General features: G+C 36.4%; 1 protein-coding gene across 1 annotated transcript; it reads right to left on the bottom strand.

Moving 5' to 3' along the window:
• Positions 1 to 1,550: 1,550 nt before the first annotated feature.
• On the bottom strand, positions 1,551 to 10,325 carry MIA2 (melanoma inhibitory activity 2; the record flags this gene model as incomplete). The annotated part of the gene is made up of 5 exons (XM_010082011.1): positions 10,211 to 10,325; positions 8,599 to 8,732; positions 7,147 to 7,233; positions 4,438 to 6,814; positions 1,551 to 1,769 (listed from the first exon to the last, which is right to left on the bottom strand). Coding segments are annotated over exons 1-5 (2,932 nt in total), but the record flags the coding sequence as incomplete, so codon positions are not given.
• Positions 10,326 to 15,735: the final 5,410 nt, after the last annotated feature.

Raw genomic sequence — 15,735 nt, forward strand, 5'->3', positions numbered from 1 at the left:
GGTGCCAGCCCTCGGGCCGCCTTCAGCGGAACCTAAAGGAGAGCTCCTCAGCTAAGCCTTTTGTTAAAAACGGGTCGTACGGGAACTGCTGATACACCCGTGTCAGGGAAGGTGCGAGACACGGTAGCTGCGGGGCCTGCCACACAGCAATGGATTCTGGTTCAGCTCAGGCGCTAGGACTATTTTTGTATTATGTTTTTTTTATTTTTTTTACGCAAATTTAACTACCTTTTTTTTTTTTTAACGTATGCTAACTCAGTTTTCACAATGCAAGGTGAGGGAGTTGCCTGTGAAGCTGGTACCACTTCAGAGACAAGGATGGGTAGCAGGTGGAAGGGGCTTTTTTAGCTGCATCAAACAATACAAGAATGAGTTTGGCCATAGCAGTGAACTGTCACTGAGCACTGAAATCCAGTCTGCTTTATGAGGAGAAAAAAAAAGCAAAGCCCCTCAGTTTTTGCCTCCTAATCTGCAGTTTACTGGAAATCGGTAACAAATGTATGTAGTTCTTAAACTTCAATTACACTTTGAACAAAGTTAAAGTACCAAAATTAATGAAGTTTACTGTATACCACTTTACCTGATACTACTCCTCTGTTTAGAGGGGACAGTGCAACGCTATCTACCTTCTCTCACATTCCTCTGGCAGCACTGTTTCTTGTGCAGTTACGTCCAGTAAGGTCCACCTCACTCTGTCCCTACATTTTGATATTTAAGGCATCCCCATAGCAATCATAATCTCATTTTATATTTTATATATTTGCTTAGAAAAGTATTTTTATGCAATTATGAACTATGGGAATCTTTGGGAATCAAGGCTTTGAAGCTACTTTTTAAAAACAATGGAAGTATTATGACTATTTTACTCACTCTAACACAAGCTTTCTAAGTCCAAGCAAATTTAATCAGTACTGTCATGGGAACTAGAGGGAGCTATGAAAGAAAAAAAAAACCCCACAACTGATATTTTGACCACTGAGGTGTTTCCTGGCTGTTCTGTCAAACAAACAAACAAACAAACAAGCAAGCAACCCCCCCCCCAAAAAAAAAAAAAAAAAAGAAACAACCAACCAAACAAAACTCACCACACCAAGTTCATCAGATTCTGCAGTGCCAACAGCAGAGACAGGTGAACAGCTGCTCACCTGACATTTTCCTGTTCCATCTGTATCTCATTTAGCATCAGATACTCCCAGAAGCAAGATGACTACAGAGGGTTTACTTAAAATGATCTTTTTTTTTTTTTAGGAGCTTCATTGCAGAACATAACCCATAACTGTCTTAATTTTGCACTAATGTCAACAATATATCACAAAGAATTCTTACCTTTTTGATAATCGTTGTCACTGCTGAAAATACAGATTTTATCGATTCGCTGATCTCAAGAGCATTCAAGCACAGAAGTATCTGATATATCCAACCTCCTTCTGGTTTGTTCATAAGGAAACAAAAGTATTTACATTACAATTGTCAACTTAATATAATCACAACTAATTTTTTTTTAAGATTCAAAATTTCCTTTCCTTAAAATTAAGAAACTTAGCACTTACCATTACTTGGAACGTAGTTCTGGGTGGCATCTGAGAAAGGCTTTTTGACATCAAATGGCAAGTCAGCTACTGAACTGTCCACTTTTTCTTCAGAATTTACTGAAGGAATTGCTGTTGCTTTAGAATGTTGCTCACTGTCGCATTCACTGTCTACAGCTGCATTCACTTCAGGTTCCTTCTCTGGTCTTTCTTCTAGGAGCTTTCTTCTACTGCCTACTGCTGCAAATAATTGTGAAGGGAACATGCTTCAGAGGATTCAACTTACACACACAGACTTTTATAAGATATTAATCTCTACAGAGATTTTGATTTTTTTTTCATTATTTTCTGCAGCTTAAAGCCAAACACTGGAGTGATACATTAGAGTAAAAATGTGCTACAGGTTTATGATTTAAGAAATGCTCATCCAAATACTTGTCTCAGAAGAGAGTTTGGAGGATACAACTGGTGGTGTAGTTATGTAGTTAAAATCAATGTTCAGGAAATAATATGCTTGTTTTTTATAGGTAGCCTATAGATTCCCTGTTCATGTAGGTCTCTTTCTTACATTATATCCAAATATAAGCGGGAAAAGCTTTATGAAAAGAACAATAAAAATGCCATGCAGGATTAAAGATTAACAACTTCCCACAAGATAACAAACTTCACTGCAAAATGCAAGAACCCACAGGCATGTTCATGCCGAAGTTTGACTGAAGACACCTAGCTGCCTCAATTGCAGTGACATGGAGTAAGTTTCCTGAAGCAAATAAAATATAGCTTTCAAAAAATCCCACACCTTGCTTACCCATGTAGAAGAAAAAAAAAAAACTATTACAAATTGATTCATTTAATTCTATGCTTCAAGCCAGTACTGGCCAAAGATACGCATCACAATTACTCCAGTAGTCCCAAGTCAGGAAGTGTAACTGGCTCTTAAACTGTTACCATTATATTAACTCAATCTGTATTACCAGATCCTCAAAATACCACAAATCAGTCATTAACTACTATGAGTTAGACTTGCTGCCTCTTGATTTTAAATTGCCAGAAGGAGACAGTGTTGTAGCTGCTGTATTTTTTACCTCAGACAAGGCATATTTTGTTCTTGCTAAGTACCTTTAGCTGCACTTTGGGCAGCACACTTAATAGTTATAGCAGACAAGAACTCTGGCAGGTCTAGAAGAACGTTACGTTTTTTTCATACATTTTTCCTGCCCAGTGTCCGAAATGTGCCCCTTTTGTGCAGACATTACCACTTGTTTCCTCTGCATGACATTGTCTTTACGCTAAGAAGCTGTGATTTCATGATGAATCTTCAAATCACTGGTGCGCCTGCACCAGTTTGCTTCCTTCACAGAGATGATCTAAGTTTTAACTTTAAATAAAATTGTTGGAATGTAATCAATGGGTTTGGTAAATCTTAGCATTTATCATACAATATTTGCTGGTTTTGCTTTGTTTTGGCGACATGAACTCTGTCTGCCCTACTATGATTTTGTCAATTTCCTTGTTTTCATTGGATTCTGCAGCAGTATTTTTTCCAAAATGCCAAGCTGTCCTTCCTCAGATTCATCTTGCTTGATTTCTAAATTGATTTAATAAATTTCTGCACCTTCTACAGATTTAGTAGTATCTGTTTCTTGTTCAGGGTCCTTTTATCTTAACTCCATCTCGTCGTTCTGTGCAGCACTTAATTCTACTGGTCCTAGTATCATCCCTATTTTCATTTGTTTGGTTGGGGTTTTTTTTGACAAAACATGTATCCTCAGACTTTTTTTCTACAGGCTTCTTAGTTTTACTAAATATATTTACAAAGAACCCTGATGGTATAGTAAAAATACTACCTGGAACCCTTTCTGTTAGAATATATTTTTTATTATTTATATTTCTGGACTTTTATTCTCTCTGATTTTAATTTTCTTTCTTTTTTTTTCTTTCCCTCTCCTAGCTTCTTTTAGTAGCAGCAATAAAATTTTCAGTATTATCCATCCTTTAAGTTACAGCAATATCTTCTTTTTCAACATATACTTTATCAGCCAGGTTGCTGAGTAATCCAAGGTTGCAGGGATTTGATCCATCTGGGTTTTTTAATAGCAGTTTGGCTTTCTAGTTTGAGGGTTTTAGGAGACACTAACTGTAATGCTATTTTTTTTTCTTTAAAAATTGTCTTCTGTTTCAGAGATCTGCTAGGGTAAAAGTTCACATCAAGTCAGACTAATATCATGTGACTGCTCTGTTGCTTTTTTTGTCACTAAATTTTCTTTATAAATTTTTTTTGGAGTTGGATTCAGCTAAAGACTTTGGTGTTACTGTGCCTTTTGAAGTAGTGTTTGGTGATGCCTTACAAAACTCAGATTAATTTCCTGTGGTTTTGTATCTTGCACTGTCGTAACGGCTTGAATTGATGGGCCTAAATCTGATGATACACAGTAATCTTTTCTTTGACTATATCACATATGATTTTTATATTTCTTTTTAAGATCTGGATTAAGATTGTCCTGTGACCTGTTCTCTGGTACCAGAAGCTCATGTTGGGAACATGAATCTTCCAGTGTTATTTCTGCTTCACCTTTGTTGTTGCACATTCATAGGAATTTGTTCGGTTTGTAGCTTCTCTCCGGACAAGCGATCAGCAAGAGCATCAAGTGTTGTCCTATCTTGTACTAATCTGGTAGATTTTGTTGGGTTTTTTTTCCTCCACTGCCCTGTTTGTTGTTTTGCACTGCCAGATGAAAATATAATTCTCTTTGGAGGTATCTGCATTACTGTTATCTGATTCATTATGTGTAACCTTCTGATTTGAGATGCCTTCAGTTTCTTTTCCCTATAGTATTTTATCAAGGCTTATACTGAGGCTTTTTTTCATCACGGAAGTTTACTTCTATTCTCAGCAAGCAGTTTTTACCTTCCGTTCTGAAACTCCATGTGTCTTCCAAGTGGCCAGTTTCTTCTGAAGTTTTGGTACCTGTTAAACTGAAGCCACTAGATGAGGGGTGAGGAGAGAAAGGTTGGTCTGGAGTAAATTCTTGGGGCTCCTCAGATTTCTGATCCTGTTCATCATTAAAAATACCCTGACTGAAATTTTGGATGTAGTTTTCATAAAAACCCAGTAGGTTGGTTTTATTCTCTTGTTTGTGAATTTTCTCTTCTAGATCACCATCCATTTTGAACTGGCTTTTTGATGCTGAATTTTGTTCTGTGTCACAGCATTCAACTGGTTTGCCTTTCTTAGATGTTTCCAGAGTAAGACTCAGCTCAGTGTTACATGGCATATTCTTGATGCCCAGATGATTTTCTGCAGTTACTGGTAGTTCTCCGTAACTTGGTAATTTGTTTTCTGAATTTACAGATTGTTGAATACAAGTGTTCAGGTTATCTTGTTCTTCTTGCACCGTTTCAACTGTTTCCATTTTTGACTTTCCCTGCAAATTAATTCTATTTTCCACGGTATTTTCAAAGTTTAATTTTGAAGGTAAATGTAGAGAATCTTTGGAGACAGGGTCATTATAATAACCTTTTATATTGGTGTTTTCCTGACTTTCACTCTTAGAAACATGTTCTTCAGCACTGGAATAACTAAACAAGGGTACATACTGTCTTTGAGATATTTCATGTGGTGCTAGTGTTTGGACAGATAAAATTTTTGAAGCATCACTATCACCAACTAATTTGACAAAATGTTTTGCTTTTTCATTACTGTGTTGTTTATTTTGCACAGCTAGTGAGAAAACCAGTTTGCTTTCTTGGATTGCACCCTCACCTTTTTCAGACAGCTCCTCATTAGCTCTCCAATTTGCTTGTACTTTCATTGCTCTGTTATTATTTCCTTGTAAAATTTCATTGTCCTTTTCAGTTTGAGGGGTTTCTTCACTAAAAAATACATCATCTTGCAAACTCTGCACTTGCTCTTCTTTGGCTGTTGAACTCCGAAACTTCAGTATGTCTGCAAAATGACTAAGAGAGAACAAATGGCTCTGTTCTTCCAATATGTCAGGCTTTTCTTCTGCATTTTTTGTGTCTGAGGGATCACAAGTCTGAGGTGGGCTAGGAGAAGAAGAAATCTGATCTGATGCAATTGATTCATGTCCTTGTTGATTATCATATGTGTCCATATTGTAATTAATAAAGCTATTATAGATATTTGTATACCAGCCTGACTTGCCATGTTTGCTTTCTGACTCTTGATTTCTCGTTTTAGCTTCAGTGTTTTTCAGCAGTTGGCTTTCTGAGACTAAGTCTTGTTCAGAACTGTAAGGTTCAATTGGCTTCTCTTTGTCACCCGTTAGTATATCAAAAGATGTTTCTGTGCTATTTGAGGTGCTTTTGGTGTTGTTAAGTGTATGCAAACTTGCTGGTATCTGCCCAGGATTTGGCATGTTACTGTTTGAATCTATTATTTCTTGTGCATAATTCTCTTCCTCTTCATCTGTCACTGCTTTAACTGTCTCCTTTGATTCTTTGTCCATGTGCGATTCTTTCTGGTCTAAAGTCTGCACTTCTTCATTCTTACTTGCTTCATCCTCTGTTTCTCTGCTTTGATGGTCTTCCATAGCAATTGTATCTTTCTCATCATGGCCAAAATTAAGAACATTACTTAAACCCAAATTAAACCAATTTGATTTGGATTCTTGGCTTTCACTCTCTTCTTTTTCTGTCAATAACTCTGTGACTGCTGTTCCCTGTTCGTTATTGGAATGCCCAGGCACATCAGAAACATCATGGATTTGTGGATAGGTTTTTTCTGATGACAAACCAACATCCACATTCTCTTCACCAAAATACAGAAAGTCCGTCAGTCCACCTTGAAACCAAACAGATGCTGGGCGTTCTTGTTCCCCCTTATCATTTGGCTCCTCTAAGTCATTTTCAGCAGTTACCACTATTTTTCTGCCTCGGTATGTATTTTCTTCTAAAGATTCAGTAATGGCTTCTAAGGGCTCTTCATCATCTGTACTTCCTGCGGTGAACCATCCTGCAATCCAACTGGACTGAGTTGGAATGGGTTCTAGTGGGAGACTGTTTTGTATTTGTGGCTCTTCACTATCATCTTCTCTGTTCTCATTTTTTGTAACCAGCTTGTTGCTTGCTGACTCCTCCTGAGTGTGAGATTCCTTGGAACCATTTTCAGAAACTGATTCAACTCTTTCTTCTTTTTGCATGGAGTCTCTTGTATGTTTGAAGAGTTCATTTTCATGCAGTTTTTCCTTGTTGTGATCGTGTAATGCACTATCTTGATTTTCAAAATCGTACTTATCTCCATGAAGACAAAGGAAATCAGTTTCCTAAAAGAACAATAGTAACTTTTAAATGTTTTAATGCGTAATTTTCTACAGCACTGTGTAGCACAGCAATGTATCTTTATTCTCTTTCTGTGTAGTTGTAGTTGTAGTTGTGTATAACTTTACCTAAAGGACTATAATTATATTATTCCTAATGGAATTTATTAGGTAAAAGTTATTTTAGAGGACAGTAAACATGCAAATGGAGCAATAATGAAAAAAACATGTTTTGAATTATGTGAAGTAGAATATGCATCAACACTTGAATTTCTAATCAGATATTAGATTTTCAGTCGCTGTGAACTACATTGGAAAATCTGGTGATGTTGGTTTACCTTAGTGAGCACTTCAACTTCTTCTGCAATAAAAACTTCCTCAACCTTCACAGCATCTTTTGGGAAATATCCAAAATCCTTTCCTTTCTGTAAAAAACATAAAAGGAATGAGAGCATTTAAACTTCAGTAATAAGTATGTTAGGTGCTTGCATATATGCTAGAAAAGTATGAAGAAACAATATGTTTACAGGACTGCTGCCTATGCCCTTCATTTTGTTTGGTCAAAAGATTGGTTTCTTCCTTCACAAGTGTTCCATTTGCCATTTCAGAAAGCAAGGGAAGTATATTACTCTGTACTATTATTTTCTGTATTATTTTTATGAACATGTGTATGTGCAGAACCAAACCAGTAGCCTTAACACTTTCACAACTGAAGACAGTGTTGTGTGCACAGACAGTCTCAGACAGATGCTATGAAAATCAGCTCCAAATTTCCCATTGACTCAAGTGGCACAAAAATCGTGCCATAATAACTAATGATGCATAAGTTACAGGAAAAGTAGGATATGAAATTCAGGTACAAGGCCAGGTGCAGCTGAAGAGAAAAAGTCAATAAAGATGGTAACACCACAGAAAATAAATTGATGATGACACCCAAAAGAATCAAGTAAGGGTCAGTTTAACCAAGAAACCAATCTCTAGCTTTACATCAAACCATTCCACTCAGCCTTTAATGGAGAAATACATCTTGGAAAGGAAGAAGGAGTGAGGTACCTGCAAAGATACCCTCGGATGAAAAAAGGAAGACAGAATTTCACTGTTAAACAGTAAATGATCATTTACAGGAAAAAAAAAAAAACCTTTTTTTTCGTAAAAATATCATATTTGATCATAAAAAGATCATTTACAGAAAAAAAGTTTACAGTATCTTCTGGTTTTGAAGCACTTACACGGTTTTACTAGCAGTTGGATTTGGATCAGTGCATCTCTTCCTTAGCTATAACATAACTACATGGCTGTGCTAACTACGTTGTAAATTGTTCCAAATCATTAAATATGCACAATAACTTCTCTGGGAACTTTCCTTGAGCACTAAACTGTGAAGTCAGGTCCCAATACTGGATCACTGCTTAAGCAACTGTAAAACCTTCTTACGTACAGACCTGTAGCTAGGTACCTGGCCTTACAGACCTGAATGTTTTTAAGGGAACCAGATGAAATCACTATAGCCTAATGATTAGATAAAGAAGACAGAAGACTTAGATTCTGATCTTGACTTTGTTTCTCTGTGAGTGATCTTTGCCAAAATTTGATTTTCCCTTTCTGTAGAAAGATAATAACAATGACCCATCTCCCAAATACTATATTGATTGATCCATGTCTGGTTAATGTTACAAAAGAGATGGAAGATCCCCTAGAAGCAAGCAGACTGCAGTTGTTACACTATTATTATTATTATTACTTCTATCTAAATTATTTATGGGGAAAGTCTTTTGGATTGAAGTACTTACACTTCCTGTCCACAAGTTTTCATTTTCCCTTGAAAGTTTGGAGTACACAATTATCTCTTCCCCTGTTTTGAAGTTAAGATACCGACAATCAGGCCCTAAGTAGTCTGTAGTGGCTTGAACTCTGCTCATTGCCGCTGGAATAGCATGTAGAAAGAAAGAAACAAATAAGTATAGCAGCCATTTTGTCTGAAGTTGGACAGGTTACTGAAGAATTCTGATATATAAAAATACATTAAAATGTCTGTTAATATATCAATAAATTTTGTTATGATGCTAATCCATTTCTATCATCAAGTGGAAAGCAACTAATAGCAACTAATGCAAAAAGCAGCTCTATCCTGTTTTCTTTCCTATTTACTGCAGACGTCAAGGAGCAAAGCTCTTGTCCTGAATGGGCATTTTCCAGTCCTTACTCAGCTTTCAGTGCTGAAATGCATGTGGAGAATTAGCAAGTTCAACTACTAAACCCAGATCTAAACAGCTAAAAAGTATTTCCCAGGAATGTTTATATTGTATATTTTAGAAATTCTGAGTTAAATCTAGTAACTCTTTCAGGGATTTTGTCCTCTATTTTGAATACATTTATCTTATGAAGAAAATAGCCAAGTTTAAGCGATATAAACCTTAAACACATTGTCAAAAACAAAGTTTCCAATTCAGTTTGAATGACTTTAAATTCTCTCTGTCTCCACCCCTGTCTCTCCACAGAAACTGATGTGCTGTGGTCAGTTTGGAGCCCGTTCCTCATGCTGTTCCCACAAAGACAGACATCTCTGAGCATCCAGAACCCACTGAAGTCAGTATGGCTCCACAGGAAAATAAAGATCCATCAGCACAGGAAACCCAAGGTCTCTTCCACTTCAGGACAAGCTATCCACATTGAAAGTACAATTAAGGCTGCCAAACCAACAGAGACAGGTTAGAAACAGCTTCAACTACATGTGATTATGACAGGTTTCACAATGGTAGTCAATGGATAATAACTAGGGCACTATTTGTCACTACCCACTTGTGATTCAGTGGCTCTGCCTCCTGCAGAGCTATTTACTCCCCAGGAACTCCGTAACTTGTTACTAATCTTCGTGTTAAAAAAGAAAAAATAAGTAAAAAGGGTATATTAACAGTGTCTTTTGTAAGAAGGATTACAAAAAAGCCAAACAGTTGGCTTACAGTAGAAAAAATAGTTTTGCAGAATGGGCTGTGAATGTTGTATAAATACAAGATATATAGTCTTCTTTCTCAGTTTATTGCCTATAATTTTTGGGTTTTTTTTAATTCTTTCATACTTGTAAAGAATGAGTTAAAAATAATTTAAAGATGCTTTATACTGCCTGTTTTGAGGAAACTTAAGAAAGGCAAGATATTCAAGAGTATTTTTACTGAACTTTGATCTTTATGTATTTACACAATGCAATCCAGCAAGTATTTTTTCTCTTTTTGTTTGAAAAGTTTAAGCCTATTCTCATGAATTTAGTATATTGACAACAAACTTCCTATGGCTACTCATTTTCAGTCTGTTTCATTGCTAATTTCGACATTATGGTTTGTAATAGCTGCATATACACCACAGACTCCTTTTGAAAAAAAAAAAAAACAAAACTTTTTTACTTACTCTCACATTCCTGATCACCGCACTTCTTCCATTCTGAAAGTACCTTTGTACTCTGCAAACTTGTTAAAAATGAGCTTACTAACAGCAAAATTCTCCGATCCAAGATCCTTGACATTTTAGATTAAATCTAGAACACACTGAAACTGTGGAAACTGCAGAAACTGCACCAATGTGTGGTTAGCAAGAATATTCTACATTATTTTTCTTAGCTGAACAAAACATTATAAACTTGTAATCCTATTTTCCTTCTCTCATCTGCTTAAACAGAAGCACACTATGCTAACCTGCTAACAATCTGCAAAGTCAGGTGTCCTGATTATATGCATACGTTTAATAATTAACTATGTTCTGATAGCTAGACTCATGTTTTGAATACAAAGAAACTAGTTCTGGTGACATCAAAATTTAGCCTCTATCAGATAGCTTCTTTTGTACCAAGTTTGTGGAAGATTGTGTTAGGAGAAATTCAACAAGAGTTGTATTAGGATTTTTTTCTGGATTATGAATGCATTTATAATATACATATTCCATCTGATTTTAAGATGGACTATCAATTTTCTCCTTATATTGATTTGCATGATTGCTAATATAGTTACTGGCAATTTTCTAGCTTTTTTTGTTTAATAAACTATATTTTGTGTGCACTGGTATGTTTTAGATTATTTATAGGTGGTCACTGGAAACTCGTAACAGAAACTTTTTCCCCATACTCTTTTGGAGTTTTCTCATGCACTAGATGCTAAATACACTTCTTTAGCATGGGGAATACTTCTTCAACTCCAAAGTCTTTTAAAGGTGCTTGGCAGTTTTCAGGCTTTTAAGACAACTGGAAAATCCATATGCTATCTCTACATCATATATCACAGAGCAGTATACCAAAGCTAAACAGATAGTATGTCCTGCTTTTTAAGGAATACTTTCTGTTTCTTAGCAATCTATCATCCAACATAGAGTTATAAATAATGTTTTCTCAAATACAGGTTATGCTTTAAAGCAGTAGTGATGCGGGGAGTTGTACACTGGTTATTTAGGTATGAAGTTGTGCTATAAATGAAATCTTGCAGAGAGGTTTGTGTTAGAAGAAAGCTTTGCTTCAAGGGCTTCACATTGTTGTCCTGCACTTCCTCGGTGACCTAACCAGAGTATGTCTAATTTACCTACAAAAGGGGCTTCACCTTTCCTTTCCCACTCTCCTGCACAAGGAAGCCTCTTCTCTCTCCCTTCCTGATAGTGTCCCAGGGATCTGCATTCCTCCCCAACCTGATAATATTTGCAGTCATATGCTTCCTAGTAGGCCTGCCCCTCCTTCATTCCGGAGCATGACTCACGCAGAATTCGCTCTGCTTGCTCTTTCCATGAACCTAAGCTGTATCCTATTTGCAGCATAGTTCTCTTCCCTCCTGCTCCATGACCCAAACCTGCCAGACACTGGTGCTTAGCCTGGTGCACTGAGCCAGTAAACAGATCATCTATGGGCGGCTGGGAGAAAGGGCACAAAGTGAGCCAGGGTCACGTTAACCAGCAATGTCCTACAAACAAAGAAATCACAGTAGAGGATGTCGTCCAGTTGCAATCTAATACTTTGGCCCTTTCCTTTGCCACATGACCTGGTAGTCACACAGGCCCATCCTATGACCTAGCACACCAGCTGCCTCTGCTGTTAGATAACCCACCAGAGAGCTGTCTTGTGCACGAGGGAAAATATGCTACAGATCAGCCCCCTGACTCGCTCTTGACTATCTTTGAAGTAGCCCCATCCCCAGCATGAACATTCTCTCCCCTTCACTCTCCTGGATCTTGTGTTGCTTATACGGTCAGTGATTTGGGACCTTCCCTGTGGTCCTCTAGGTTTATCTGGAGGCAGTGAAAGGAGAGAAATGGAATACCAAGCATCTGAAACATGACAAATGCAAAGAAACCTGCTGAGCAGAAAAGTAGGATAGGCATTTTTTTCTTCATTCCCAAATTTCTACAGATAGGACAGATTGGTACAGGAATCTACAAGAACTTTATGTTGGGAAGACTCACTCTTTATATATACTAAGTGTTGTACAAAATCAAAAAAAGGACATTTTTATCCCAGCAAGATTAACAACATCTTTGATAATGTTGCACAGCAACCATGGAACGTGGGACAAAACACAATAATGGGCGTAGAAAGGTTCACAGTCCTTTTTTGAGCCTAGTAACATGGAGCTGATTCACCTAAAAATGGAAAAGCCAGGTATTCTGACACCTAAAATTATGTACTTCAGCAAGTTTGTGTGGGAGAACAAACTATCAAACCCACGCCTTGAGATCTGCCTCTTATTACTATATTTGTCAAAACAGCTCTGAAAATGTCTCTGACTTCAGTTTCATATGGATACACAAACTAAATCTCAAGTGTTTATATGGAGATAAAATGTTGCAGCTCCTCTTAGCTGCTCCATTTAATCTACATCTGCAATTTTCAAGTTATTCTATGCACTGCTCATTGTGTAGCTTAGACTCAACAATCATTGTTCTAGGTTTTTGAAGCTGTTAAAAGGCTGATGAGGACTGCTGTGATCTCTGTTCCGGGTTATTTGTTCCTCTAGTAACTTCATTTATTATTAAATCATATTTATATCAAATATTCTTTTCTTCTGGGTGTAAATCCTATACTTGCAGGTCTAATACAAGCATAACTTCTAATCACCTTTGAACTAAAGTCAAAGATAAAGATTCATGGAGTTTATCATAGCTGGCTTCCAAAGGACAAAGTTGAAAGCTTTATAGCAGATAGTGAGACTTCAGTTAATTTCTGTTCTGCAGAACCAAAGCAACAAACATAAGTACTATTACACATGGAAATACCAACAATGCTAATGAAAAACTAAGATCTATTTCCAACAGCTTTCATTAGGATGAAACTATTAACTTTTTATTTGCAATGACATCTTAGTAATTTTAACTATTGAGCTAGAAATGCAGAGATCCATTATGATATATTAAAATTCACAGAAGGATCAGCTCAATTAACAGTGTAATTTAAATAAACTAAGTATAAGTAGTATGGTGTACTTGATCGTGCTCTTAAAACATAGCTTTGTATAAGTAAAAGAAATGTAGCATATCCTAGACTGTTTAATTACTCAGCTATTGCATTAACAATAAAGATCCCCAAGCAAATCATAAGTTGGTAAAAGTTCTCCTAAGTACAATAAAGCCAACGTCTATTTTATAACAACAGTATATACAGCTTTGGTTATATTCATATGATAGCACCAAAAGACGATATACAGAACGTAGGGTTTCACTGTGTAGAATATTGCACTAATACATGGAATACAGTCCATGGCAAAAGCATTTTAAAAATATAGTTCTCTTGGCTTAGGGTGTTTGGATGAAAATACAGATCAACTTTCACATTGAATCAAATGTCATACCAAAAAGTTTGGTTTTTTTTTTTTTTTTTTTTTTTTACAAGAATCTTTGAAAAAATCAGTACATTTTAAAAATACAGTTTCACATTGAATCAAATGTCATACCAAAAAGTTTGTTTTTGTTTTTGTTTTTTTTTTTACAAGAATCTTTGAAAAAATCAGTAAGTCAAAGGAAGAAAAGGAACACTAATTCACTCCTACAGTTAGACAAATCTAAACGGGCAATTCATCATCCAAATTTAAACCAACTTTTTCAGACAGGATAACAAATAGCAAGAAAAAGCCATTATTACTTCTCTCCTTCAAAAACAGTTACAAGCATGACAACTAACAGTGCATTTCTAGAAAATCATGGAAGTGGTGACTTACATGACTTTGAATAAACACAGATCTCTGTATATCACTCATACACCACTGCCACAGCGTTTGATACCATCATAAATACAAGTAGTCTCAGAGAAATACTTCTTTGAGCAGGGAAACTAATTTTAAAGATCTGGGACATCCATAAAATGAACAGGTTCATCCTGTTGTACCACAGGAACTGCTACAAAATCAGCAGCTGAACCTGAAATCTCAAAATTATAAGTGGGACCTAACCACAAGACCGTTACTTTCTTGATAAACAAAAGATGCTCTAGAAATCTATTTGCAAATTTACTGGTTTTGGAAATTAATTTTGCTAGAGAGGGGTGTTTAGCTTGCCAATACCTACTTTCTGCAGAAAAATTATGTTCAGGTTTCCTTTGAATACATGCAATGAAGCTGTTCTAAGCATAAACACATCACCTCAAATAAAGGAGCAGGAATTTGAAGAGGTGTACCTTTAATGCAAAGTCATATTCCAGCTTATAATTAATGAACAATCTGCATAAAATCTACTCTGATAAGGACTCAGAGTAGAGCATCATCGAAAAAAACCACATTCTTGGAGATTTCCAGTTTATCTGTGCATCAGGACTGAAGAAATAGACAAGTAAATGGTATAGAGTCAGGGCATAGTATAAAAGCTCTAAAGAAACCCCAACTGCCTTCTAAAGTTATATGTAAAGCTACAACGGACCATCCGATGGAAGCACCCCACAAGACAGGCGTAGAACATACATGGAATGCTGCCCACTCACATAAAGCATCTCTACTTCACTCACATTTTTCACCTTTTCTATTGTTCCTTTTTCCACATTACTTGAGTGAAAAGAGAACAAGGTATTTTTCCTTTGATCTCTACTCACCACTGTGGGGAAGGAAAATAAGAAAATATTTTAATCGTTTTCCTACCCCTGTGCTATCTGCACTTAATTCTCAGAAACCCCAAACTGTATTGCATCAAATTCAGTCTTGTCAGCCATTTGAAACAGTACCCTGGGAAGAGGAAGGAAATTGCACCTATGGTCTCAACCGTTTCCACAGCTCTGAAATTGATCCAGGGCAAGAGGATGGGACTTTGATGGCAAATGTAACAATTACCAAAAATACTGCTGCTTTATAAAGACACAAGCCTTTATGTAATATTGTGCTAATAGTATACGACTATCTTACACTGTTTCTGCAATGGAATATTGGTTGAAATATGTAGCTTTTATAAAACTTCATTCTTAGTAAGTTATTACACACTGATGTTTATGTTGCATTGAACTGCTTAGATTTAGCAAGGCTAACTTAATTAACAGCACAGCTTAACTGCAGCGGGAAGTTTATTCTAACAAACATTAAACTAGCAAATACATCACCAGCTTCGTACTCAGCTACAAAACTCCTGTATCTTCAGCTTATCAAAAATACATTGCTGCGTGTAATGCAATATAACCTGAAACAATCTAATCAATCCAGTCCCTAGTTCAGTTACCAGGACCTACCACATTGTTTTTATAAACCCTAATATGCTCCTCTGAAACAGCGGCTTCTGTCTAGCAACCTACTTCTCTAGCTTTGCAGAATGACTACAGTATCAGCCGTTAAAGCCCATACAGTAAACACACAGCAGTGAATCAAACTCAAAATAAGAAACCTTAAAAATACTCAATGGTAGGGAAAAAAAAACCAATTAACTGACAAAATTAAAATGGCTTCCAAAGGCAATTTGCAATGTGATGTTAGTTGAAACATGCAAACCAGTAA

This window comes from Pterocles gutturalis, unplaced genomic scaffold, assembly GCF_000699245.1.
Source record: "Pterocles gutturalis isolate BGI_N339 unplaced genomic scaffold, ASM69924v1 scaffold9954, whole genome shotgun sequence".
NCBI classification, from domain to species: domain Eukaryota; kingdom Metazoa; phylum Chordata; class Aves; order Pterocliformes; family Pteroclidae; genus Pterocles; species Pterocles gutturalis.